Here is a 27840-nt window from a genome sequence, read left to right as displayed (position 1 = left end):
ATAGTCAGGTTCAGACTCTTAAGATACACAGTTCCAACCCCGGTCGCTTCCAGCTTCTGACCGTTGGCTTGTTCCACAGCGAAGCTTTGCTTCTTAAACGTCGAAAAGAGTCCTCTGTGCGGGGACATATGAAAATTACAGCCCGTATCGATTACAAAAGAGTGTCCAACATCTGGCGTGGTTCCTTTCGCCATCAGGGCCTTTGCTGGTTTCACCGAAGACTTGGTCTGACCTTTGCCTGCTGCCTCAGGCTTTGCTGAGCGGCCCTTCGCTCCTTTCGGCTGGCGCGGCTTCTTGCAGTTCCGCTGAAGATGCCCAGCCTGTCCGCAATTGTAACATCGGACAGCGTTCAAAGCTACAGCATCCTCTCCAGTAGCTACATCAGTGGGGGAATTAGAACTCCGTTCTTCCCTCCCCCTGTCCTTCACCTCCAGTGCAGCAAGCCTGTCGTGTTCATTCAAAACAACGGCAGTCACCCTCTCCGCGGTCAATTCGTTCGCCGGAAGGGAACCCAGCTGACTGGCAACCGTTTCGTAAGTCCGATTTAAGCTGTTTATCATCATGAAGCAGAACACTTCCTCCTGCAGACGGAAATTGCGTTCCACCATCTGTTGGCGCAAATATTTCATTTCCATCAGGTGCGCTTGAACATCTCCATCAGGCGCAAGCCTCAGATTGGTCAGCTTCTCAAAATACAACAACGCTGAAGAGCCAGCATCTCTCTGGTGTGTTCTACGCAGCGTTTCCCAAATCTCACGCGCATATTCCAAATCCTGAATATGCACAAGTTGATCATCCGAGACACACAGAATTATAGCCGTCCTGGCCTTCACATTCTGTGATTCCCAACCTCGGGTTGGTGCTTGAGGGATGGGGTTCTCAATCACCCCAAAAATCCTCTGATTCTGCAGCAGGGCCTTCATCTTTACAGACCAAGATGAATAATTGTCATTAGTCAGGGGAGGCGGGTAAGGCAAGGCTCCCCCCTTCTTGGGATCCATTTTGAATCCAAGTCTCAGCTCTTCACCCTCGAGCTAGTAAAATCCCAAAAGCTCCTTTTGAGCTGTCTTTCTGCCTCTCTCTCAGGCAGGCAATCTCCAAGCTGTCTCAAAGTCAAAACAACTTTCGCTTTCCCGGCTCTGACTGAGCCAGCCCCAGGTGTCAGTAGTTTTCCGCTATCCTGACTGTCGTTGCTTAGCAACTGTGCATACCTCTTCGTTATCTCACCGCAAATATGCCTGGTATGCAAGGCTAGGCTCTCAGAGCTGTTTTTCCAAACGCAGCTCTCTCGTGAACCAGAGAATAAATCAATCTGCATTCACACTTTTAGCCCGATATTCAGCATACCTTTTTGGGGCTTCGTTGCTTGGAAAACACCCCCTCTTGGTGTCCAGCCGTTCAGCTTATCAGACGTTATCTTCTTTCCTTGGTGCAGAGGATGGCACACGATCCATCAACCTCTCACCTCTCATGCTGATTCCCATGGATCAGATAACCAGCAGCATCTGCTACCATATGTTGAATCTCAAGCCTTGTCAGAGGAATTTGGCACTCTCCAGGTGCCCGGCTTTCATTCCATGTTGACCTCCCCGTCAGCGACTCCCGGCAAGACAAGGCGAGGTCTCTATCGGCCGATTCTCCTCAACGTGAGAAGAACACAACCATCCCTCCTCCCTCACTCCCAGGGAGGGGAGAGAGACAGACAGAAATGTATTTACATGCCTTTATTTCTGTCTTTCCAGTAGTGCAGAGAAACGTGTCTGCACCCTCTCACATCAGCAGCCAGAGAGAGAATAACTCCACCCATGTACTTCCAGTACAGGGTCATGTGACACTCTGAGCTAACATCCGGTGCTCAGTGCACATAATAGACTGTCCCTTGTTCCCACGGTACAGTCCCATAACATCAACATCCGGTTTGGCTTTCCAGCCATCTGGAGCACTCAGCAGCATTGCTCCTTTTTCGTAACAGAAACTTGGTATGCTTGTAGGCCAAGGCAACTTGCCTATTTGAAAAGTACTTGAAAACTGGAATGTTTTCCTTTAACAGACTAAACTCTGAATATAAAGATTATCCGATAAGATTGGGCTGAGGGCGTTTAATAGACCCTTCATATACTCACGTCAGTATGGCTGGCCAAGACTTCCAACAACAGTTTTGCAAGCACAGATGCAAACTTCATTTACTAAACTGAAAGAAACATGCATTAGTAACTTAAACAGGAGCTGTGCAGGCAAAGTACCAGGCTTGGAAGTGCGGGAATTTAACTTTGCATCATTCTCTCTTTTATAACTATATAGTAAAGGAAGAATTATAAGGTTTTACAGCGCCGAAATTGTTTGATAGGTGGCCTACCCACATACAGATTATTGTGTGTGCTCAGCAACTCAAAATATTATTGACACTGTTACTTTTGATAATATGGTTGATCTCAAGGTGTAGGAAACCTAAATCTACCCATGGGGCTCACTTGACCTGGATTTCGTCCACCAGCCCTCCAGAACAGGAAATCAGTGTTGTCAAATCACTGTCCCAGTGTAGGGAACTATATACATCCAGTTCTGGGAATCATATGCGCTGAACCCCTTTACCTGCACTGTCCCCAATACAGCAAAAGATGCATTTATGGAAACTGGCTTCTGGTTATGTCTTGCCCTCACTTAGTCAGGGTGTTTGAGGTTTAGAATGTGCATTTACAAGTTTGAAGAGCATGGGCAGTTATGAAAACAGGCACTGAATGTTATTCCTTGCAAATCTAACACATCTAAAACTTTTTTCAAGTTATGTCTAGTTTGTCAGATGCTTTGCAACTTTAGCAATTTGCATATTTTCTGGACTATTATTGTATTATGATAAACAGGGATTATCATATATTTTCAGATAATGTTTTCTTAACAATTCAACTTCTATTTGTAACTCTTCCATTTATTTTAATTACTAGCACAGTGTGCAACATTTATTAATCAGCAGAGCCTTTTTAAGTTAAAATACTAAATTAGCTAACCCCATTAACACAGAATACTCCAAACAAGCAGTAATAGGAGAGGTAGTTACTGTGCAAATCGTATTATACATGCGGGTGCTCTAGGGCACAGTTAAGCATGATTACCCTCTTTTGATCCAGTATTCCTCTGCCTCTTCTAGCTAATTTCCAGTGGAAATTTACAAAGTGGTGCCTTCATTTTTCCAGCTTAATTTTTCTAATGAAGTTCTGGTACTTTATAACACTGGGGATATAGATAATAAGTCTGTATATAATTAAGAAGTTCTAGAATGTGTCCGCAAAGAAGAGGTCTCATTACTTTTGCTTTATACGAGAAGTGGGCTAGCATTTGTCTGCTGCTTTTACTTCTACTGCAGACTGGGATTAAAACCAAAACAGCCCAATGATTATTAGTGTTATATCAGAAAACATAATGCAGGCAGCGCAAAAACAACCCTTGTAACTGAAATATAGCCAATGTAAGACTATGTAAAGTTTTTAAATAATAATTCTTAAAGATATGACTTCTTGAGAGGTACTTTAAGCACAACCTAACTCGTTTTCTCTTTTCTTTTTTTAGCCTTCAGTTGTTACACATAAAATTATATTTAGCACAGGGGAGTTGACTGAAAACAACTATTGACTTAGACCTGTTGTCTTGGAAGGGATGGGAATTAAATAACGTTTAATACATGCTTTCATAAATCAGACACTTTTTATAGTTTAGTGCATGTGCTGCAGCAGCTAATGCAGTACCATTTCATTAATGTGCTCTAATCTTGTGCTCTCCTTAAAAGATTTGCAGGGCTAAACACAGTTCCTTCTAACATTGGTCGCAAAACTTTCAACCCATAGAATGAATACAGGTCCATGGGCCATACATAGCAGCCTACCAGGGTGCTCAGCAAGAATATTTGATTCTTCTACTCCTTGGGGTGACAGTTTGCTTTCTGGCCAAGTGTCAAAGAATACCTGATACTCAAATGACTGCATGTAATAAACCAATAAGGTATACAAGCCAAATAGCAGAGAAAACACATAACATTGCACAGTGCATTCTTCACTCTGGACTGTTAATGTGCTCATTCATTGTATATATGTATATATTGGCCAGTAGTGGGTGGGCCTTGGCGTTGTCCTCATGCCCCCTAAGGAACATCCTTCAGGTGAGGGCAGTGGTCCCATCAGTAAATGAGTGTCATTAATCCAGACAAAGAAATTATTTATCAGAATGCTAGGCCATAGCTTCTAAACCAGCCTTTCTTAACTTGGGACTCCAGCTGTCATTAGACTACAACTCCCATCATCCCTGACCACTGGCCATGCTGACTAGGAATGATGGGAGTTATAGTCCAACAACATGTTGGAGACCCAAGGTTGAGAAGGGCTTTTCCAAACAGTTGGGTTCTGGGACCCAGGAGAATTTGGCTGTCAATCCAAGTGGGCCAGAAGCAGAGAGGCGGTCCAAAGCAGGTGGTGGTTCATGGGCCAAACTAAGGGACTGACCGTTAGGCAGAATCTTCACACAGTGAGACAAGTTGTCAAACTAACCAGCAAGCTTTGTGACTCTGGCTTTATAGGGCCTGATGGACAAGAATTGACTTTTTGGGTCAGCTGGTGGTACTCAGGCCTTGGCTTGTACATCCACCAAGTTAAGTCTTCCAGTCTTGCACTGGAAAGAGAGCACTGGTAGAGCAGCAGGTATAATGCTGGAGTCTCACTTGCTCTCATACACAAAACTGAACTGCTCTCTTTGAGGGCCACTAAGTAAAACCTATAACCTGCCATCTTAGCTTGTTTCCTTGAGGTCCATCTTATTATGACCACAAAACACACTGCTAGGCCGCAAAGGACGCTGTACACCATCACCAGAATTGTTTATATTTGATTTCTCTTGTGTTGCAATTTTCAAGCAGTTTTGTTTCTAAAATGACAGGAGCTCACTGTGTCCTACCTTGAGAACTTGAGGTTGTCACAAATCTTCTACAGGAAGGTCTGAATTCTTTATGATAGTCTAAAGCCTAGTTTGGGTTAATGACTTTATCTCAAAATTTAAATACAGTTCCTGTGCTATTTTGCTCTGGCAATCCAATATTAAGACCCTAGTACATCTGCCAAGATGGAAGCCATTTCATTATATATTTTAATGCAAGTCACAATATATAATTAGATCATGAAATCCTTCACTTTCTGTAAACATTTGTGTTTTGAATCGGGGCTATTCTCAATGTCTTTTATTATCAGGATGCAAGGCTTTCCTGGGTTATAAAATTAAGAATTTCTACTAATAAATGCCAAATGAAAGAATCCTATAAACAAAGGAATCTGCATATATTTCTATTATAAACCAGGCATATAGTCTTTGATGTTTTACAGCACTTAACAATGTATTCCTTATTATAGAAAGTTATTTTTACATACACCTTGTTCTGAGCATTAAGACTACCCTAAATTCCATGCATTCGTGGGCAAATTCCTTTGCTACTAGCCTTGTCTTTCAGTCATCATCCAATCCCTGGAGAGAGCCAATTTTCTTTCATGTCTGAACAAAAGAAAAATGTACTATTAAAATGCAATTCAGAAGTGATAAAAACTGTAAGTGGAGCAGCCGGCTTCCAGCAACTCCTATGTATACTCAGGGACATTGGGGCCACATTAATTTTTTTTGTGTGTGATGTCCATCCCATGTGCAAATTAGCCCTAGAAGTGCTATAATCTGTCTTATATGAAAGCCACCTGCCCCATGAGTATATACATGCTTCTGTAGCTTTGTATAATTTAAAGCTCTGCTACTTCTGTGCTTTTGTTTTGTTAATTTTCAAGAGCCCTTGGTTTTGAATTCTTTATGGGCAATTTGACTGGCCAGATGCTAATAAAGACCAATTTGTTTCCCCACAAGGAAGGTTTATTGATATAATTTACTGTTGATGAAATATTAAATCCTTTCAGTAAAGGATTTAAAAATAGAATTCAGCAGTTAAAATAAGAAAATTGGGTGTTTTTTCAGATGGCATCGCAAAAAGTAGTACGCAACCATTAAAAACTTTCTATTGGAAGCTTTTCAAAAAGAAAAAGAAAATAAATGTTTCCTATCTTTTTTAAAGGGCCTCTTCTTTTTTCATTTTACACTGTTCAGTATAGCATCTGGGGGAAATGACAACTTGATTTAGCCTTCTGATATCTGGGAACAATAACATTTTCCTTGTGGTACAGACAGTGATCTAATAATTTAGGGTATGATCCACAGAGTCTTTTTCATAAGTGCCTTTACTCTCAGGGAGCACCGTAATTACCCTTTCTTACTACCAGGGGTGCCAACTTGAATAAATTATTTTGGAGGCCCAGGTAAGCCCTGCCCCGCATAACCGATCACATGACACAATGCGTAATTGATCACATGACACAGTCCCACATATACCATTTGAATGGAAATGCCTATCAACTTTGTGGGGGCCCTGCCCCATCTAATATTTTATTGTGGGGGCCAAAGCCCCCACAGCCCCTGGGAGTTGGCTTCTATTCTCACTACAGTATTATGGTATCCTATTTGATGCCCCACCTAATGAGCAAACAACCAACTTTTTCCCCTTAGCAAGAATTTCTCTTGATGTCAAATTACTTTCCTGCACCTCCGCACCTGAAGAGAAGGGGTAGTTACATTGCTTACCACTGTTATTTTATTGGAGTTTGATACAAAATGAATTCTGTTCATGTCTCCAGAACCCGTAGATGAGGTACGGAAGAAATCCCCACCAGGACTAGTTCCTAGTGAAGGAAATGGGGAGATGCGTGGGGGCCTGTTGCTTTCGATCAGTATTGTCTACACTGACTGGCTCTCCAAGGTTTCCGGCAGGAGTCCTATTCAGCAGTGCCAGAGATTGAACCTGTGACCTTCTGCATCCTAAACCACTGAGTTGCATCCCTTCTCAGCCAACTCACCCTCCCCACCTCCATTCTGCCTCTGATGCACTCAGGAACAGTGTGCAGGATTCATAATACAATGGCACCTTGGTTCCCAAACGGCTTAGTTGTCAAACAAATCAGCTCCCAAACGCCACAAACCTGGAAGTATGTGTCCAGTTTGCGAACATTATTTGGAAGCCAAATGTCTTCTGCGGCTTCTACAGCTTCCGATTGAGTGCAGGAAGCTCCTGCAGCCAATCGGAAGCCGTGCCTTGGTTTTTGAATGGTTTCGGGAGTTGAAGAGCCAAGGTACCACTGTAGTCATCATCATCATCAGAATTTCGGCAGCAGCATTTTGAACCAGCTGAAGTTGGGAACACTTTCCAAGGGCTGGCTCATGACCAGCATAGTGCAGTAGTCCAAACCAGAAGTAACTGAAGCACATGGCGCATAGCCAAATCAGCTCTCTCTAGTGATTGATCTGAAGCTTTAGAAAACGAAATACCTGAAGCTGTCCCTAAGTTTGCAAAGGGTGATATTTTAATCCCGGTCTCTCTTTTAATTGTTGAAGAATAATTTGGCCCCAGAATAGGCTGTACAGGCAAATGGCTGATTTACACACATTGTGGTGACCCGGAAGCGGCCATAAAAGGGAGCAGAATGGGGGTGGGGCAGAGCAGGCTTATGCGCACTCTACTGGCACACGTGGGAGTCAGGAGTGTAATCCCTGCACAAATTGGTCATTGCCTGTACTGCCATCATTTCTGTTGAGATGGTGAAGTTTTTATAAAGCAGCTCCTGTGTAATTTACTTTCAGCTGTACTATGCAAAATGAAAGGCATACGGGAGAGGTAAAGGGGGGCATTCATTAACTATGTAACAGCAATGATAGACTATGGCTGTATAAAATGGTTGTGCACTGAAACAAATGCTTTCCACATTGTACAGTTCCCTTGTGATTTATATGACCTGTACTAGTAGAATGAGAAAATATATTAAATAAACATATATGTGTTTCACCTTTCAGGTTTTTGCCATTTTCAGGCCACAGAGTTGATAAGTATGTCCCATCAATCCAAACATCTAGTAAATATGGTCAATCGAGTTACGGGCTCAAACACTTCCGGGAAGAACACCCAGAGAAATGGATAACAAATAAGGTGAGTTATGTTGGGAAACCAAAGCAAAGTTACAGCTTTGTAGACTTCTTAAAAATATCAAAATCAATCAGATCCACTCCACTAAATCAATTTCTACTGAAATGACATAAAAGCTCACTGAATTGGGAAACTATACAGTGCTTTCATGAGAATAAAATATGAACCGAAACTCCTCTGCTGTATATCGAAGAAAAAGGAAAAAATTGAAATTGTTAAAAAGAATAAGCTTTTACTTTTTTAAAAATCAGGTAAATATGAAGCTATAGAAATATTGCCCTAATTATTGAAATCTGATGCTTAAAGATTACTCTTCCTCCTCCTCCTCAAGGCAACAAGGAACATAATAAGTGCAGGAATTGTACACAATAATTAAGAACATCACAACACACACACACACACACACACACACACACACACACACACGGTGGTTTGGCATAATGAAATTAAAACTTTCACTTACCAATAATGTATTTTAAAAAGTATTATTCTTAGGGCTGCATTTTGTAAGACGGGTAGTTTCCCTTTTCTGCACTGAAGAACATTCAAAGATGAGGGTGCTCAACGCTTTACACCAGTTCTTGAGATTGTACCAAAAGGATTAACATTTCACTGCATTGAAATGAACAGGGAAGTCTAGCAAAAGAAGGACCTCAATGCGCGCATGCACAGCATAAGTGATTACTGGATAAAAGTCCAGTTCCCCAAATTATATGCAACAACCTTACCCTGGTTTTTGTTGTGTGTTTTTGTATTTCTATTAAGAGTTTCAAACATATTTTGTTAATATATTAAAGAAAACCGGCATAGGGCAATCCCAGTTGTTGATAACATTGCCATACTATTATATAAAGGATCAGTGTGATTAAGTCGACAAGAAGTTGGGGGTCAAATGAAGAGGAGAATTAAGGTTGTGTTTCTTTCTGGCCAAGGTGAGCAAGGAAGAAGAGGTGGAGATATCAGGGGTTTTTCGTGTGTTGTTCTTGATTACATTCAGGGTTAAAGAACCCACCTCCTCAAATGGCAGCAAAGTTCAACACACACACCTGAAAAAATGGTGAACTCACATCTCTGTTTGGGGACCTAAATTTGCTTCCTTTCCCTGTGAGGATCACATAAAATAGGGTGACCTTTTCCCCCAACCCTGTTTGTTTTGCAAAGAAGGAGAAAATAATGGTGGAATCTTTCAATAACAAGAGAAGAAAATAGTTTGTCTGTTACTTTCTCTAAACATGACTAAACATGACTGGAAATGTATTGCTGTTTTCAGACATTTCCAGAATTGTCTGATTTGCTAAAATCTCATTTCAGAATTTCTTGCTACAGGCCTCAATGTTTCTCAAAACTTTTAACATTGTATAAATAGCTGTTCAGTGGAAGGAATTCAATATGGGATAGGATGTCAAAAGTTTAAAAACGGAACTAATATAGATCATCAGTCACAAAGCATGAAATGGAAAGAAAACAATTGAACAATTGCTTCTCGGCTGCTTTTCTGAGTTCTTGTCAGTTTGGGGAAGCAAAAAAATTCTGATTTTATGTAAGCTCCCTGTAGACTCAAGTTAAAAGAGACTACATAGAAACTGCTCTGCACACTTGGGTTCTGCTACCTTGACACATGATTTTCTCTGTAGCATCCTGGGGTGGGGATTACAGCCTACTAGATACGCTAACAGTTTACAGTGTCAGATGATAAAATTCAAATAATTGCTGCCCAAGATACTGACCTTTTGACCCACTCTAGTTCATAGCTGCATTAGTCTATAGCAGCAAAATACATATTTGGGCTCCAGTTCTGCAACTCAAATCCCATAGAAATCAATGTGATTTAAGCAACCTTAATGTGAACTGAACTGCAGCTTTTGTTACCTAATTGATAGTGGCTTCATTCAGATACCATGCTAAATCATGGTTTGATGCTATAGGAAAGAGCAGCGGTTACGCGCTCCCTCCCCACCATGCATATGCTGTACTTCAGTTGTAATTTGGCTTGAACAAACCATATTTTGATGTTTCACTGGTAAAACTGTTTTGTACTTGCCCTCCAAACTAAAATCGCAAACATGGTTTGAAGCTGAAGCTGTTTTGCAGTCTTGGTTTGGAGGGCATGTGTAACCCATGTTTTGTCAGTTTGACATAAAAGCAACCTATGCTTTGATCATATTAGGAAATAACTAATTGAAGAGGAGCTTGTGGGACCAGGAGAGAGGAAAGGGGCATGCACACACACAGACACAGGGCTCATTCCTACAGTGTCAAACCATAATTTGACACTTGGACTACTGCAATGCACTCTACGTGGGGCTACCTTTGAAGGTGACTCAGAAACTACAACTAATCCAGAATGTGGCAGCTAGACTGGTGACTGGGGGCGGCCGCCGAGACCATATAACACCGGTCTTGAAAGACCTACATTGGCTCCCAGTACGTTTCCGAGCACAATTCAAAGTGTTGGTGCTGACCTTTAAAGCCCTAAACGGCCTCGGTCCAGTATACCTGAAGGAGCGTCTCCACCCCCATCATTCTGCCCGGACGCTGAGGTCCAGCACCGAGGGCCTTCTGGCGGTTCCCTCATTGCGAGAAGCAAAGCTACAGGGAACCAGGCAGAGGGCCTTCTCGGTAGTGGCGCCCGCCCTGTGGAACGCCCTTCCAGCAGATGTCAAAGCGATAAACAACTACCTGACATTCAGAAGACATCTTAAGGCAGCCCTGTTCAGGGAAGTTTTTAACGTGTGATATTTTACTGTATTTTTGGTTTTTATGGAAGCCACCCAGAGTGGCTGGGGAGGCCCAGCCAGATGGGCGGGGTATAAATAATAAATTATTATTATTATTATTATTATTATTATTATTATTATTATTATTTGAGAAGCAACACAATAATAATTGTAGCCAAAGGATTAAGTTAATTTTATAAGAACATTGGTTTTGGAAAACTGTTAAAATGATATACATTGAAATTCAACCAGGAGGATACGGGGAAGTCACTTAACAATGTTACTAAGATAAGTTTAAATAGGCTGAGATTTATGTTTGTTTGTGTATTTGTTTGTTTGTTTTAAAAAAATTGAAAAATTAATTTAAAAATTTGAAAAAATAAATAAATAATAATTGTAGCCTAAGAAGAGATTAAGCACACTTTGGTTCAGTTCAGACATAACAGATACCATGGTTTCCTGCCATGCTGAGACCTGTACTTCCCCCTCTCCCTTATTTCCACCTACAATGAGAAAATTGAAAGCCACTTTTGCGCTTAAGCTAGCCATGGTTTCCCATTTTGTCCAGACTTGGAGAACTGTGGTTTGTTTAAACCAGGAGCAGGGAACCTTTGGCCCTCTGGATGTTGCTGAACTACAACTCCCATCAGCTCCAGCAAGCATGGTCAATGGCTAGGGATGATGGGCAACATCTGATAGGCCAAAAGTTCCCCACGCCTGTGGTTCTGACATAATGGGAAATTGTGATTAAGTTAAAAGCTATAGCTTTATATTTCTTTTTCAATTTTTTAATATAGCATTGTGAGCTTCTTTGTGAACCCAAGCAGAAATTTTAAAGTAGGATGTGAGCCTGAGTCACAGGTCTGATTTAGGATAGAAATGATCTACCAAATCCATGTTCGCAACTTTGTCTATTGAACCAAAATGAACATAGAGCCACAATGTCTTTAAAAATGGAGGCAATGGAGGCTTTTATTTCTCTATCACCAGTTGAGTACCTGGTGCACATGCAGAGAGCAACTAGCGGTACGACCATACTAGTGGTTGCTGCTAAGGTGGTGGCAGTTCTAGGTTCAGTATTTGTTGCCTATTTTGGCATAGTTCAGATGGAGGGGATAGTATTGCTGTGTCCATGCAGCGAAGTTGATAGCAGACCACTGGCAAAGATCATATATTCATATTTCCAAGGCACTAGCAGAATTATTACATGGTAGATTACAAAAATCACCATAAATCAACTTAAAACTTAGATGAACCAACAACTTTATATATCTATATATCTGAAAGATTTAAGGTAAAATAATGTGCTTTGTTCAGACGTTACACTTGACGAAAGTATTTTCCTTGGTTCAAAGCTTGGTTCAAATGACTAATACTGCCTTTACAACTGCGAAGTTTCAGGATTCAGAAACCACTAGATGCCATGAATTTAATCAACACTGATAGATCCTATGAAACTGGACAGACAAGCGATCAGATATACTAACTAATCTTTCAGTTGTCAGAACACTTGCACTCTCTCAATATTCACTGAAGCAGAAATTATAGCCTACAGCCTTTAATCTGAAGTGGAATTAGTTTTCGTATGCGTTTTAAGACATCTGGCTTTTAATGGCAGTAATTTTTGGTATGTCCTTGCTTTTGCAAACAAGGAAGTGGCATTCTTTGTAGAGCTTTCTGCTGTTTGCCTTATTATAGGTGACTTACAACACAGATGCGTGCCTCTTTCCTTATTTGTGCATGCATATTTGGCCCTAAATAGAATTTTATTATCTACAAAGCATAAAAATAGCCAGCACTCCAAAGAATTGATTTAGAGAACCTAAGCATATTGCATAGAACATAAAGTTGACCTTTACCGTCTGCAGCTTTTGAAATGGAGTGGGATGTGGAACACATCATAGGCTTAATGTGGCACAACGCTGTCTGCAGAAACTTGGGTGGGACTGTGACTGCCTGCCCATTGCACCCGATGATTGAATCTGCTGTCACCAGCATCCTGATAATAATGAACATTCAGCTTAACGACCGTGATTATGATTATCATAATTGATGTGTGAGTGCAGTGTGTGGGGATCATTACAGCTAAACTGTACGGCAGAGAAACATGGCTTAGTTATGGATAATTTTACTTTTGCACACTGATTGGGATAAAATATGCTTTTCAAGCTCAACAGTCCATCCTACTGCAATTTCAGGAAGAAGTCTGTATATGTGAATTGATGATCCAAGCACGCTGCAAAACAGCCAGTCTAGCTGTTTGTTTAAAATGGTTTCATTCCATTAATATTGGCAATTAATTAAGTATCAAGAAAGGGGAAACCTCTTCTGAGTTGCCAGTTGCATTAATCAGATACCAAGTTCCTTGCATAGGCTGAAAAGAAAAATATTTAGCTATGCACAACCGGTGCAATTCCATTGATAATGGCAAAGACATTTTACCTTTGTATTGTCAGTGCCAAACTAAAATAACATTTATCTGTTTTCCTAATGTCTTGGGAAAACTGGCGGAAAATATTATAAAGATAAAACCGCCAAGCACATAGAAGAACAAGCCTGGCTGAAGCAGAACCAGCATGGCTTCTGCGAGGGTAAGTCCTGTCTCAACAGGCTTTGGGAACTAACTGCTTTTAATGAAAGGACTGGTGCCATGCTGTTTTTATTGTAATTATTTGGATGGTTTTAGTAGATTGTTTATGCATACATATATATAGTTTTAATTCTATCAGTGTTTAATTGTTTTTAATGATCCTCTTGTGGATCAGGAACTGGTTAAGTAATGGGAAATAGAGAGCAGAGATAAATGGACAATTCTCCCAATGGAGGGCTGCAGAAATGGAAGTTCCCCAAGGATCGGTATTGGGACCTGTGTGTTTCAACTTGTTCATAAGCAATTTAGAGTAAGGAGTGACGTGGCAAAGTTTGCAGATGATCCTTAACTGTTCAGGGTTGTTAAAACGGGATTGTGAAGAGGTCCAAAGGGACTTCTCCAAACTGAGTCATTGGGTGGTAAAATGGCAGATGCAATTCAGTATAAACAAGTATAAAGTGATGCATGTTGGCAGGGTGGAATCTCAGTTTCACACATATGCTCATGGGGCCTAAACTGGTGGTCACTTAGATGGAACAAGACCTTGGGGTCATAGTGGCTAGCCTGATAAAGTTGCAGAGCCAGTGTGCATCAGCTGTGAAGAATGCAGCTTCCATGGTAGGGATCATCAGGAAAGAAATGGATAATCAAACTGCCAGTATCATAATCTGTGGTAAAACTGCATTTGGAATGCTGTGTACAGTTCTTGTCACCTCACTTTGGAAAAGATACTGTAGAGTTGGAAAAATCACAGAAACAGGTGGTTGTAGGTTAAATCCTCGTATGGGAGAGCTGCATATGCCTGCATTGCAGGGGGTAGGACTATATGATACTCAGGGTCTCTTCCAACTCTACAATTCTACAATTATTGTTCCCTGAGCCACTGAAAAGCATTTCAAGAGGGTTGGGAGACCCTTTGTATTGGGATGGGATGTGTCACAGTGGGTTTATAAAGCTGCAAGGGAGAATCAAGAAACTTCATACACATTTTATTATACTGCTTGGGTAAACCTTGAACGTAGGGCAATTAATTCATTCTGAAATAAAATAAGTACACACATGCCGATAAAAGCAGAAGTGCCTTTCACATGTGCAGTGGCACCTTTGGATTCCTGTCTGTGTGAACGGATGCGGGGGCAACAAGAACATTGTAATAATACTCCTTTGAAGGTGGCTCAGAGAAAATAATTCAGAAGGAATGATTTCAAGTAGTGACTAGAAAAAATTTGAGCCATTCAGTAAAGTTATTTGCATGAGAAAAGGCACTGTCAGCACTTTCTAATGTATTTGAATACAGATTGTCAAGCAACCAGTTCTATATTTTATAAAACCTTATTTTTAGTTCTATTATTTCTCAGTGGGAAAATTCCATGCTTTGATAATGTTATTGGACTTTGAAGAATAAATATAGTCTGAAGAGAAAAATTAGATGGCACTTATTAAACTGTCTAACTAGCAATCCTAGTTCACCTGTTGCATGATAAATGTCTTGTGTTACCTATCTTCTATGTTTAATCAGGCAAATAGCTTGTTTCGGCAGGGGAAGAAAATCTACCTTTCAATAACTGCTAAGTCAAGTCAAAGAGTCTGCAGATTTTCCACACAATTCTTTACTGAGATTACAGGATAGCAGAGTTTTTATGTATAGTTAACAAGACTGATGCTCTGTTAACAAACAAGAAATTTTTGGGAGACCTCCCAAAAGAGAGAGACGGCAAACTCTTTCTCACCTCTTCCCAAAGTTATTCAGATTTGTTTTGAGTGCTGCTGGTTGCACCAGAATGTGCTAAAAAGCTTGTTGTCATCTGTGAACAATCAGGATACAAGTTAACCAGAAAGAGGAAAACCTATAGTCGCTTAGGGGGAAAATGCGGTTTTAGCCAGCAAAGCTTTGACCCATCCTTCTAGCTATGGTCTCCAGCCCCAGGTTTTGCCCCAGGGTAGCTGCCCATGAACTACTATGCAGTTGTGCTTGTTGTAGGTAGAAAGATATCCGTCACCATTTCTTTGAATGCTACAAAAAGTGCACTGTGCTAAAATTAATTTGATCTAATAGCTTCAAATATGTGATTGTCAATGAATGAAGGATTTGTAATTTACAGCTTACAGAAGTAGCAAGATGCAATATAAAAGCGATATACAAAAAGAACAGGCACCAACAAAGACCAGCGATAAAACATTTTTAAAATAACCACTGTAAGAGGCACCATGAACTATAATAAAAACAAAAGGCAGAATAAAAACAAAGTAAAAACACAAAGAGGGAGGTCATAAATAATTATGGCTGGCAAGCATTAACATCTATCTGCTGGAGACCAATGTTATCCTAAACAGGAAGGTTTTAATGCTAAGTCAGAAGGCCAGCAAGGAGGGACAAGATGAACCCTCCCCAGTGAAGAAGGTCCACATTCTGGGCCCAGCAACAGAGAAGGGAGACATGACTGGGTGTGTTGTGGTCTGGATTGCAGGGCTAGTAGCAGTTACTACTATTGTGTGCTCTAAATAATAGGTAGAAAATTGCAATTACGTATATTCTTTAACCCTGCTGGTTAAAGGCAGGTTCACTGAAGTGGGTGGTGCTTGCAAGCTATGCAGAAAGGATAGCTCATCACCAAGGCTGAGTTAATAATAGCTCCAGACTTCAACTTAGATGGTACCTTTTAGGTTCATGCTCCACAAAAAGCCAGACAAGCGATCAAATTTGAACGATCAGAATAAAGTACCCAAATTTCTGTCGAGTCTTTGTGACTTTCCAGAATGCAAAGGCATGCAAAATCGAGTCAGTTAATGAACGTTTGTATCTGTGAAGATGGCTTTGTGCTACGTGAGAAAGGTTTATCCTAGCATAAATTGCTTGCCCCGCTCTGTAAAAAATACTACATTTTTCCAGGACTGGAGATTATATTTTTGTCATTTTACGCAGAGCAGGACAAGTAAAGTGAAGCTTTGTGATATATTAATAAGGAACGGTGTGTGTGTGTGTGTGTGTGTGTGTGTGTGTGTGTGTGTACTGTAATGGAATAATGATGTCCTGAGTATTATACCTGCCCTGCATGCCACTGTATAACCTGCTGTTCTGTTGGTACAATCTAGTTGGTGACAGAGCTCGGGACCTGGAGAAGTAGAGAACAAGTCAATCAAACAATACAAGACCATGCATATTAAAACAGACTTGGTGCCCTGATGTGAAGCTGCTTGATTGAGCAGCGCAGTGTCAACCATGTCTTTCTTCTAATGCTAAAAGTAATGTACATAGACAGAGTGACAATCAGAGTACAGCCTCCCATCAGCTGTAATTAATCTTTTCGTTAACAGAAAGACTAGAAAGCCTCTCATCAGCCACTTCTGAAGTCGGAGAGACCCTGCTTTTTGATGTTTGTATTCTGAGTAAAATTGTCCCCACCAGTTCTAACAAATTGAAACACCAGGCTAATTATGGCAGCTAATGAAGTGTGTGGAATGGTCACAGCTTGTCGTGAAACTGTTCCTTCAGCTCAGATTAGAGTTTCATCAATCACTTTTTTAAACTGATCCAGAATTGCTTCTGCCCGGTGCTTGGCATTTTTAATGCTGTTTCTGTAATTGGTTTTTTCCCCAAAGCTTAGGCTGTTTTTTGAAATATTACATTCTTAAGATAGAACACGCAAATGCAGACTCCAGTCTGTGTGGATATGTGTGTTTGTGTGTGTGTGTGCGTGTTCATTATTGCCTCTATCAGCTGATCAAGTGGTAAGAAGCTAATAAAAGGAGCACAACTGTAAAATTTGATATACTGCTTTTAATCCCGCTAAAGGTAGCAATAAAGCATATACACATATATGGATATGAATCGTTATTACTGGGGTTTGATGTATACTGGCATAATCACATGAGATACAGTGTGTGCGGATGGATGTCTTAAATCTCACCAGAGGTTTTAAATTAAATGAATGATTTGGATTGTATTCCTCTGTATATCATTCAGCAAAATTGGGTGTAATTTGTTGTTTCTGCAAATGTCAAACCTCCTGGCAATGGAAGTTCAAAATATATTAGTAGCCCAAGAATAGAAACATTTCAGCTTGAATCCCAAGCCCTTGGGATCACGTTGGGAATTTTCACGGTGCCTCTTATTTCCTTAAGGTAGAAAGGTGCACAATTGTTAAAATCCCAAGTTCTTGCTAATTTACAGGCTCTACTGGTATTCTGCTATATGATGATTCTTTAGAAGTTCTGCACGAGTATTGACAAATACACTGTCAAATTCATTCCTTCAAAGTATTACTTAAATAACACAGGGCTGAAACTAAATATATTTCCCTCATTTCTCTGCTTGTTACTTTACATGTCAAGAACTATCTCCTGTTTCATGGATTTCAGGACGTGTTAGCACATTTGCAGTGTTTTGATCCTGTTATTCTAAATTCCACTTCCCCCCTCCTCCTTTGCCCTTATTTTCCCATGCCCTTATTTTCCTGTTCGCTGTGGTACCCCCTTGATTTTGTCAGTGATTATACTGCATTGGTGACATCACAGAGAACTAATAACAAAGTGTATTGCTTGTTATACACCCTTTGTTTAGTTCTGCTAGTTGTATGATAGTGGAATGTGTATGATTGAAGGATTTAAAAATACCTGCATATTTATATTGCATTTCTTCACTTTTGAGGAAATAGTTTAAATGAAATATATTTTATTTGTGCACAGAATATATTAAGCATAATCCCACTTCAGGTAGACTTGTTTTTTCATAAAAATATTTATTAGTCATTTGCAAATGTTCATATTTGACAAATGACATTTATTAATCGTGAATGGATGAAGATGAAGCTTTTGACCATCTATTCCGTTTATAAGGAATACTTTTGGAAATTGCCCTGCACTAAACTAAGGCTTGAATTACAATAGCCAATAAGTTCCAAATACCAATCCAACAATTTCATCTGCACGTTTGTTTTTTAGCTCTGATTCAGTAAAGTTCAAGGGTATCCAAGTATGAAATAGCTTGTGAGGAAATTCACATCACTGTCTTAATTTAATTTAGCTGTAATAAAGACTGCATTAGTTCCAAAAATAGAATATTATCTTTGGCAATTTTGGTTCAAATATAGATATTAGATATGTCCAAAACAAAATAAGGCAGCTAGTGCCATTTCCTCTGGTGTATGATATAAGAGAAATGGGCAAAATGCAATGTTTTGAAACTTATGGCCACATTTTCACGGAAATGTATACCCCACCCCATTTTACAGGCTCTTGGAAAGTAACACTAAATATAAAAGAGAATGTGAAAACATATTATAATATCCTACCAACGCAAAACAAAATTCATTCAGACATCTCTTCATCCACTATAACCTTAACTCTTGCCCTGCCAAATCTAACATAAATATGTAGGCCTGTTCTTAGGTTGTGGAAGACAGGAGTGCCTGGCATGCTCTGGTCCATGGGGTCACAAAGAGTTGGACACGACTAAACAACAACAACAACAACGTGCTTAGGTTAGGATGGAAGAATCACTAAGGAAGAGGTGTTGTATATCTATGACCAGTGCTTTTTTTCTAGGGGTACTCTCATTTTCCTACTCATATTGAAATACTGCCCCTCGATGAGGCTAAACTTAGATTCACAAAATGTTTAGGGGTATGTGTACCCCTGCATCCCCCCAGAAAAAAGCACTGACTGTGACCAAGAATGGCTCTCTCTACATCCTTGGCAGCTGATTCAAAAATAGATTTCATGGTTTAGGAAGTGCCCTGGGTTGATCACATAATGGGGAGGGGTGGCTGTTTCTAAGGTACGTTGGACCTATGCAAATTAGAAGATGGATACATAGGGATATTGGTCCATTATTCAGATAAGACAGTTCACACATATAGCCATCAGTCAGAGTTGGGTAACCAAGCAGTGATAAATCAAGTGATGCATGTGTGAACCAGCTCTACATTTACTGTGTTGGACACTTTCCACTATTACTGAATAAACCTGAGTGCAATCTATCTTACTCTTTTTTAATCAAGCAACTGTATGATATAAAAAATTGGCAATGCCAGAAATTGCTCCAGAATTTTTTTGGGAGGAGCAGCGTAGATTTGGGTTGCAATCCCATACACACTTGCATAGGAATACATCCCATTGAATTCAGTAGGGCTTTACTTTTGAATGCTTTACCTTGTGCATCACAATCTTCCCAAACAGTAACAAGTGATATTTCATATTGTGCAGCAGCTGTGAAAAAGGTAAATTTCACACTAGCGATAATTAGGAAAGGAATTGAAGATAAAACTGCCAAATATACAAATCTGAGGTGGTGGTGCAGTTGGAGTAATATGTATAGTTCTGGTTGCCTCACCTCCAAAAATATGTTTTACAGTTGGAAATGTAACCACATTGATCAAGGGGGTGGAGCAACTATGGAGGAAAGGCCATAGCTTAAAAGGCCTATAACATTTAGGCCTTTTAAGCTTAATTAAGGAAAAGGCAAGTAAGAAGCAATAAAATTATGCATGGGGTTGAAGAAGTGGGTAGGGGAAAGTTTTTCTCCCTCTCTCCCAACACTGGAATTCTTGGACATCCAGCGAAGCTGAATGCTGGAAGACTCAGGACAGACAAAAGAAAGCACTTCTTGTTAAACTATGGAATTCGCTGCTTCCAAAAGTAGTGATGGCCACCAACTAGGGTGGCTTTAAAAGAGGATTAGACAAATTCATGGCTAAGACTATCATGGATTATTAACTATGGTGAGCATCTTCTTTCTCCACTCTTTGGGGTGCACACTTCTGAATAACAGTTGCTGGAAACCACAGCAGGAGAGAGTACTGCCATGCTAAGCTCCTGGTTGGCCGCTGTGAGAATAGGAAGTTGGACTGGATGGGCATTGATCCAGCAGAAGGCTCTTAGATTATTAATCTTGATTTTGTGTGTGTGTGTGTGTGTGTGTGTGTGTGTGTGTGTGTAGAAGCAAGCCTCCAGGATTCCACTTGGAGTTATGCCCAAAAATGACTGTTATATGGTAGAAGTGGACTTTCCCCCATTAGTTTCCAGACTTGTCACAAATCCATGATGGAGAAAGCTGCAAGGTTTGACTGTTCTGCGTGTTGAGCCTCTCTGATATCATGTAATAAATAGCACGCTGCTTGCTTTCATTTGACTCACCTGGGATTTGTTCTCTGCTCTACTGTTCTGTACTTCACAACCTCTAACCCCCAGTGGACCTCCTATTGACAGCCTGTTTCAAGCTGTCCCAGTTGTGTGCAGGTGTGTACTATAGTGTTAGTGTTGGATTATGACCTGGGAGGCCAGGGTTTGAATCCCCACTCAGCCATGAAGCTTACTGACCTTGGGTCAGTCACCATCCCTTAGCCTGCCCTACCTCACAGGGTTGTTGTGAGGATGACATTTGCGGGAGGAGAACCACCTTGAGCTCCTTGGAAGAAAAGGGAGGCATATAAATGTAGTGATAAATGAATGCTTCCTTTTAAAGAGGACAGAAAGTGGTGGCTCTTTAAAAGGGAGGAATTAAGCCCATCATGGCTGCTATTTTGATTGTTCCACCTCTGCCGTGCTTGTTGTGGCAGCTTCTGGTTCATATATGTATGGCAGGCAATTATTTGGATGTGCTTCTCCTTACCTCCCTGGTCATCCTGTGAGCATCAGAAGCAAGTGCCATCAGAACTAGTACTTGTAAAAGCTGCAACAACAGTTATCCTGGGGAGAATTTTATGCCAACATCGCTCTATTTTAAAATCTGGATCTCATCCCCTTCTGCATTGCAAGTGTGCATATGACCAATGCAGCAGAGGATGGTTTTCATGTGCATTGTGTGGGTTTGATGTGTATCTGAAGCCAAACCAACCCCTTCTCCCAAAAATGCTTGTGGAGGTAAACTCCAAGGTAAGCTTTACTGTTTCTCTTTGGGACATCTCAAGGGACAGACTAACAATGCTCTAAGAGTCTTAATTTGGACCACTTGTAAAGAGACAATCAGATAAGTAATTATTCAAACTCAGAAGCAGTAATTACAAGTCTTTTATAATTTCTCACAAGACTGTTTGATTTTAGTTCCTCGATTTACAACACTGAGAGAAGTATGTATAATATACTATTTCTTAAGAGGCTTGGTCAAAATTTAAGTAAAATTATAATGAAATGTTTGTTGCATATATTAAGCTGCAATTAATATGTTTTCTGCCTCTGTCTGAAAGATAAGATATTAAAATAATGTTGTTAGCGGGCTTCCCACTGTGCGAATAATTTCCTGATATTTGTACAGCATATTATCATATGCTCTCTGTCAATAACCAAATAGACTATCAAACAGAGAAAATAGTATGATGAAAGTATCATGCAGAAGGACACAACATTGTTTCATGATGACTAGCCAGTATCATTTTGTATTTTAAAAATGAATGATAAGTTGATTCAAAGCATACTTATAAAGTCATTAAAGCAAGTTGAAAATTGCCCTCCATTTTAGTCAGCTAGCCTTTTTAAGTCAGAGGGGTTGTTTTTTTAAATCAGCTTTGCTTGCATTTTAAGGAGGCAATTAGACATTGGGTTTGACATATTGGCCTGGTTACCATGTAATGCTAAGTCAAACCATGGCCAAGTGTGGACACACACAATAAAATCAGAGGAGCTTCACTCTTCTCTAGATCTTGCTGCTGCCGTGCTACCTAGAGTTAAGCCATGGCTTGGCTTAATGCCACATCTGAACACATGCTCATAGTTTGCCCTGCTACATCATAAACTGCAGCCACAGTTTCTTTTTGTTTTACAGTTCACACTTAGCCATGGTTTATTTCATATGGTTTGGCATAGTGTCATGTACAGACTATTCAGAGGTAACCCTCAAGTTCAAATGAAATACATTAAATCCCTATGCAGAAAAAACTTTCCCCAAGATTTCATTTAGCTAAGGTACTCATGTGCAAATGAATTGGTAGACTATGTTATAACTATGTGAGTGTTTGTTATAACTGGACAAGACATTGGTAACTAGTGGGTGTTTTCATTCATGAATCTATGTTCTATTTGATAGTTTGCAGAATGATTAGAACAATCCTTTCTTTGGTTGGTTGGTTGGTAAAGACTTCACTTGGTGATTTCTACTAGAGCCAGTGTGGTGTAGTGGTTAAGAGCGGTGGACTCGTAATCTGGTGAACTGGGTTCGCTTCCCCGCTCCTCCACATGCAGCTGCTGGGTGACCTTGGGCCAGTCACACTTCTCTGAAGTCTCTCAGCCCCACTCACCTCACAGAGTGTTTGTTGTGGGGGAGGAAGGGAAAGGAGAATGTTAGCTGCTTTGAGACTCCTTTGGGTAGTGATAAAGCGGGATATCAAATCCATACTCTCTTAATAACAATGGGAGGCCTTTTACCACCTCCAAATACTTAGGTTACACAGATTCCTATCTATAAAGCAATTAAGTTGAACTACTTGAATTAAAATAGTGTATTCTCACTGACTTCAGTGAGGCTAAAATAAATCTCAGTCTTGCTGCTAAAAATCACTAAATCACTAAAATCACTGTCCAATATAAGGAAATCCTTATCCAAACATTCTAAATATTTGGAGTAAAGGTCAAAGCAGCAAGGAAGTGGTATATTTCCAAGATAGCATGTTAAGAAATCTCCCCCCTCCCCCAAAAAAGATCATGGAATTAGTAATTCGTGTTAACAAATGGAAAGTGGTTAAAGTGCCCCTAGGTAGTTGAAATCTCAGGGGTCCTCTTGCAAATTATCCCCTAATACGTTTTTTATTTTAGTGGGATAACATTGAACTAAGAAAACTTGATTGTAATTTTCTTTTAAGATCAAATCAATATTACTTTTATATTTTATTGTGGGGCCCCTAAAAGGCTTCAGGGTCATAGACCTTTGCCTATTCTGCCTGTTTGGTAATCTGGCACTTGAGTGGTTCTGTCTCATATGGTATCAGATACTGTTACCTCAATCCACTTGCCCATTTGTTCTCAGGTCTGCACATAGATATCTTGCTCATATATGATAGAGGAAATTAATTCCTTTATGTGTGCAGATCACAGTTCCTTCAGTGAGGGAGCATTTGCAAGCAGAGAGTTTTTCAGCTCGCATCAGAGTTTATATGGCTGTAAGTAATTGTGAATCTAACTATAGTCTTCATAAAAACAAGGCTACTTTTCAGGGAACAAAATGCACCATGAAAATTCCAAGCAAGGAAACCAAGTGGCTGGCAGGATTGTAGTGTGACATTGCAGGTGGTTTACCTGTGATTTGTGGGTGTTTGTTGACACAAAACCCACAACTGACAGTGTTTGCCTGCTTTGTAAAAAATAAACACCCAACATTCTGGATTATTATTTTAATAGGGTTATACATAAGAATTAGATTCCTTTGGCCACAGGAAGTAATTGTTAGTCATGATTAATATCCCATCTAATCTCTCTCAATAGTTTTTGTGAGCAATGCTACTTAAGGTGTCTAAATGTACTAGTGGGAATTGAAAATTATAGTGTAGGCCTCTTTCACTAGCTGAAATATTTTAAACCTTATTTCACTGAGGCCAGGAGTGGTGTCAATGTACTTTGTGTGAAAAGTGCAATAGAAGCATTAGTATTTGACAGCCCTTGTTGAAATAAGTGAAATTAATGGAGCTCTTTTCATATACGACAAGGCCATGGCACCCCTTTCATGCTGCTTACAGACAGAGAAAAGTCAATACTTTTTTATTACTTGACGCTGACCTACATTCTGCACTACAAGTGCCAGGCCCACTAATTGGTTTCAGTTGTGAGGAAAGTTTGCCCCAAAGAAACATTGGAGCAGATAAATCAATCTTTTTAGGGTAGCTTAGTGGTTTTGAGCACTTGAAATGACATTTGTGTTGTATTGACAGAAGGGGCTGTTATACTCATTTTGTCATGTCAGAAGCCCTTGTACTAGTTGGAAGTGTTAACCAGTACTAATATATTTAGGCGGGAAGCCCCTCTTTGCTAGATCAACATTTTGCCCTAATAGCAGATTGCCGTGTTTGCTTTTCTCCCTCTCTCTGTTAAATAGCACTGCATGGCCATTAAAAGGTCACGGAATGTCTTGCGGCTTCTCAGTTCAAAGCTCTAATTTTGCCATTACAGGCATTAGGATTGCAGGGAAAACTTGGGCGAGGACCCCTAGAGTTAAATGGAGGGAGCCATATTTGTACCATTGATTTGTAAACAGAACTTCCTACTGTGTCTTTCTCAAATATCTGTGCCATGAAGTGCTCCCGGGTGGTTTATTCAAAATAAAAACGTTGTTAGGATAGCAAAGGATCGTCTCTTAAAAGAATACACATCTTCCTATTAGCATCTAAGAATATGGCAGGCGAGTAGAAAACAAAGTCTACCAATTGCATGGTTTTAAATAACAGCGTCCCAATGATAAATGTAGAAATGATCTATAATTATTTCACGGATAAAATAAGGATTGTACAAACTTTGATTTGAAGTGACATGCATCATTTCCCCACCCCCCGCAAGCTTGAAGGTTTGTTATTTTAGACTTGCAGGATTTAACCTCCTTTCGCCGGGCCTGTAAGACGGAGCTAATTCAGCCAGCTAGCCCTGGTGACTATCTAATGTTTATTGGATGGATTTCCCCCAAATTGATTTTTGAACTTTGAACTTTATTGTTATTCATGCTTTTATACTGTATTTTATGCTGCTTCTATGTTGTATTACAATTAAGTGTTTTAAATTTATTGTTAGCCGCCCTGAGCCCGGTTTTCTGAATTGGGAAGGGCGGGGTAAAAATGTATTATTATTATTATTTATTAAAACTGAGAATCCTGTCTAAGGCTGGATCTAGACACGTCAAAGAAGTGTTTCAGTTTAAATTGTAAATTTAAACCGGAAAACAGGTAAGAGAAAAACAGGACTCCACATCGCCATCAGGTGGTATAATGTCTGGTGGCATAATATCACACATACAACACGTATAAATCGCTTTTTCTTTACCAGTCTACTATCTTGCTGGGTTAGCAAGAAAGCTTGCTACTGTTCCTCACTAAAAGGAGTATGGCAAGGTGACATTATGACAAAATTCATCACTAAGAAACTAGTCTGTACAATTTATGCAAACTCTCCTTAACCACTTTATGAAATCATTATTTATCTCACAAGATTTATATACCGCTTGATTGTAATAAAACCCCAAAGCACTTTCCCAAAAAAACCACAACATAGACTAAAGGTACTAAATAACTATATATTGTTACAAGTGGCCCTTTAGTTAGGAGGTATTGCCTTCTATCTAATGTTTTGCTTCTTTTTTCTCTAAAGTATATGGCACTTACATTTTTATGCTGTTTCTCACAATGATACATGAATTGATTGTAACTGACTGGTTTTTCTTTAAATAGATTGCTAAGCCCTGTTCCCACACAAATATGACGTCAGATTTTTTTTTAAAAAATATGTTAAATGTCTTCAGTTCATGTATATGCAGCTTTTGTGTGTATAAATCACCTGCTCATTCAATATGTGTACCATTTGCTAAATTTTGACACAAATGTAATGAAATAATGCATGTACAAAAGTTCATTTTTCAAAAACATGGGTCCTGCTGTTAAACCCATCTATGCATGCATCCACTCAATTGCAAACCTCAGATATTATTGAAATAGATATTATATATTGAAGCCCCTAATTTAAATCAAGATATAAGAACATGCCTGTATAGGCCCTGGTTCAGAGAACTCTTTGAGCTGCAGAAATGCTACATACACATGGCTGTACTGGCTGATAACTGGTGCCCAATGACCAACCTTTTGCAAAGGTAATCACATGACAAGACATACTGCTTAATCTATAGGTTATATATGCATTTTCCAGATTGCTGGATACAACCAGTCTCTCATGCAATAGCCTTTTCAGCATTCAGCTGGGGCTGTTCACATATCTAAGGGACGTGGGTGGCACTGTGGGTTAAACCACAGAGCCTAGGACTTGCCGATCAGAAGGTCAGCAGTTCAAATCCCCACGACAGGGTTAGCTCCCATTGCTTGGTCCCTGCTCCTGCCAACCTAGCAGTTCGAAAGCACGTCAAAGTGCAAGTAGATAAATAGGTACCACTCTGGTGGGAAGGTAAATGGCGTTTCCGTGTGCTGCTCTGGTTCGCAGAAACGGCTTAGTCATGCTGGCCACATGACCCGGAAGCTGTACGCCGGCTCCCTCAGCCAATAAAGCGAGATGAGTGCCGCAACCCCAGAGTCTGGACCTAATGGTCAGGGGTCCCTTTACCTTTACCTTTATGCACATATATAGCCTTAAATCTTAATTGCACTGATCATCTCTTTAACAGGAAGACAGGAGAGCAATTTGGGAGGTGCTAAATCCGGCCTACTCCTCCCAAACAGTGAGTGAGTGAGTGTGACTATTGGCATCCATCTGTCTCAAGAGACAATTGAAGAGTGCATCATTGGGGATAAGGTCAAACTGTTGGAGAGTTACAGCAGTGTCAGTGGAAAGGTTGCTGGTAATGGTGGAGCCCAGGTAGACAAAATTGTCTACTTGGTCACCAGTGCTGATACGTGGAGTGTTGGTGACTCCTGACCCAAGACGTTGGTATTTGCCAGGCTGATGGTGAGGCTGAACTCAAGCAGGCTTGGGCAGAATGGTTGATGGGTCACTATAGAGCTTCCTTGGAGTGTGCTGTCAAGGCTGCATCATCTGCAGACAACATCTTGCAAATAAAAAAGCCATCATATTTTTTCTTGGCATGGAGATGTGCCAGGTTGAATAGACCACTGTCATTCCTTGAATGAATATACACACACTGTCTTTCGTCAAGCTGAAGGCGTATGAGAGCAACAGGGAGGAGAATATGCCAAAAAGAGAGTTCGGGGGAGAACAGCTTACTTAAAAAGCAAGTGAATTTTCGCTGCTGGATCAGGCTGGAGAACTGTTAATGCAGTAGTTGTTTGCATTCATGATTCCCCATTCAAAATTGGAATATTCAATCATAAACCTGCCTTCATGAACTGAGGTCACCTACCTGGATTGGAGCATCAGATTGTATTTGTTGGACTGGGCCAATAGTCTATAAACTGTTGTTCCCTGTCATCATTTTCTTTGCTGCATTCTTTTGAATTGTGTGTATGGGATAATTAGCCTACATGGCAGTCAAATTGTCAATACATTGAAAAGGTTCCTAGGTCTAGTTAAATCTTGTCAGTATAACTGTAGTAGACTATAATCCCTTGGAAGATAATGGGATCAGAAAATGAAAATGCTTAAAAAAAGGATTCAGAATTTTATCATTCAGCTTTGGGTTTCTTTGGGCATGTTTATCCAGGCTGTAATTTATTTGGCCTTCTATTATAGCAATATTTTAAATAGCACAGGCAAGTTCATTCCTGGATATAATACAGGTACACCACAGTATAAGGAGGAAACGTTCTCTCATCGTCTCTTGCCATTAGGCTTACCTCAAGGAAAAGCTTGAGAGTCCAAGGATGTGGGGAATCCTGAACGCTTTTGCACAGTCTGGTGAG

At 40.1% G+C, this 27840-nt stretch overlaps 1 protein-coding gene across 2 annotated transcripts in view; it reads left to right on the top strand.

Moving 5' to 3' along the window:
* SPATA17 (spermatogenesis associated 17) overlaps positions 1-27840 on the top strand; it is a gene marked incomplete at both ends in the record, with an annotated part of 76004 nt that overhangs the window by 44426 nt on the left and 3738 nt on the right. The window contains one exon of one of the 2 annotated variants that reach the window (XM_083605350.1): positions 7915-8047. In XM_083605350.1, the coding sequence (XP_083461476.1) occupies positions 7915-8047 (133 nt within the window). Of the gene's footprint in view, positions 1-7914; positions 8153-27840 lie in introns of those variants that run through there. The other variant, XM_083605349.1, reaches the window with a different exon arrangement.

This window comes from Podarcis filfolensis, assembly GCF_964270895.1.
Source record: "Podarcis filfolensis genome assembly, chromosome: 3".
Classification (NCBI taxonomy): Eukaryota; Metazoa; Chordata; class Lepidosauria; order Squamata; family Lacertidae; genus Podarcis; species Podarcis filfolensis.
This window is presented reverse-complemented; position numbering and strand designations above follow the sequence as displayed.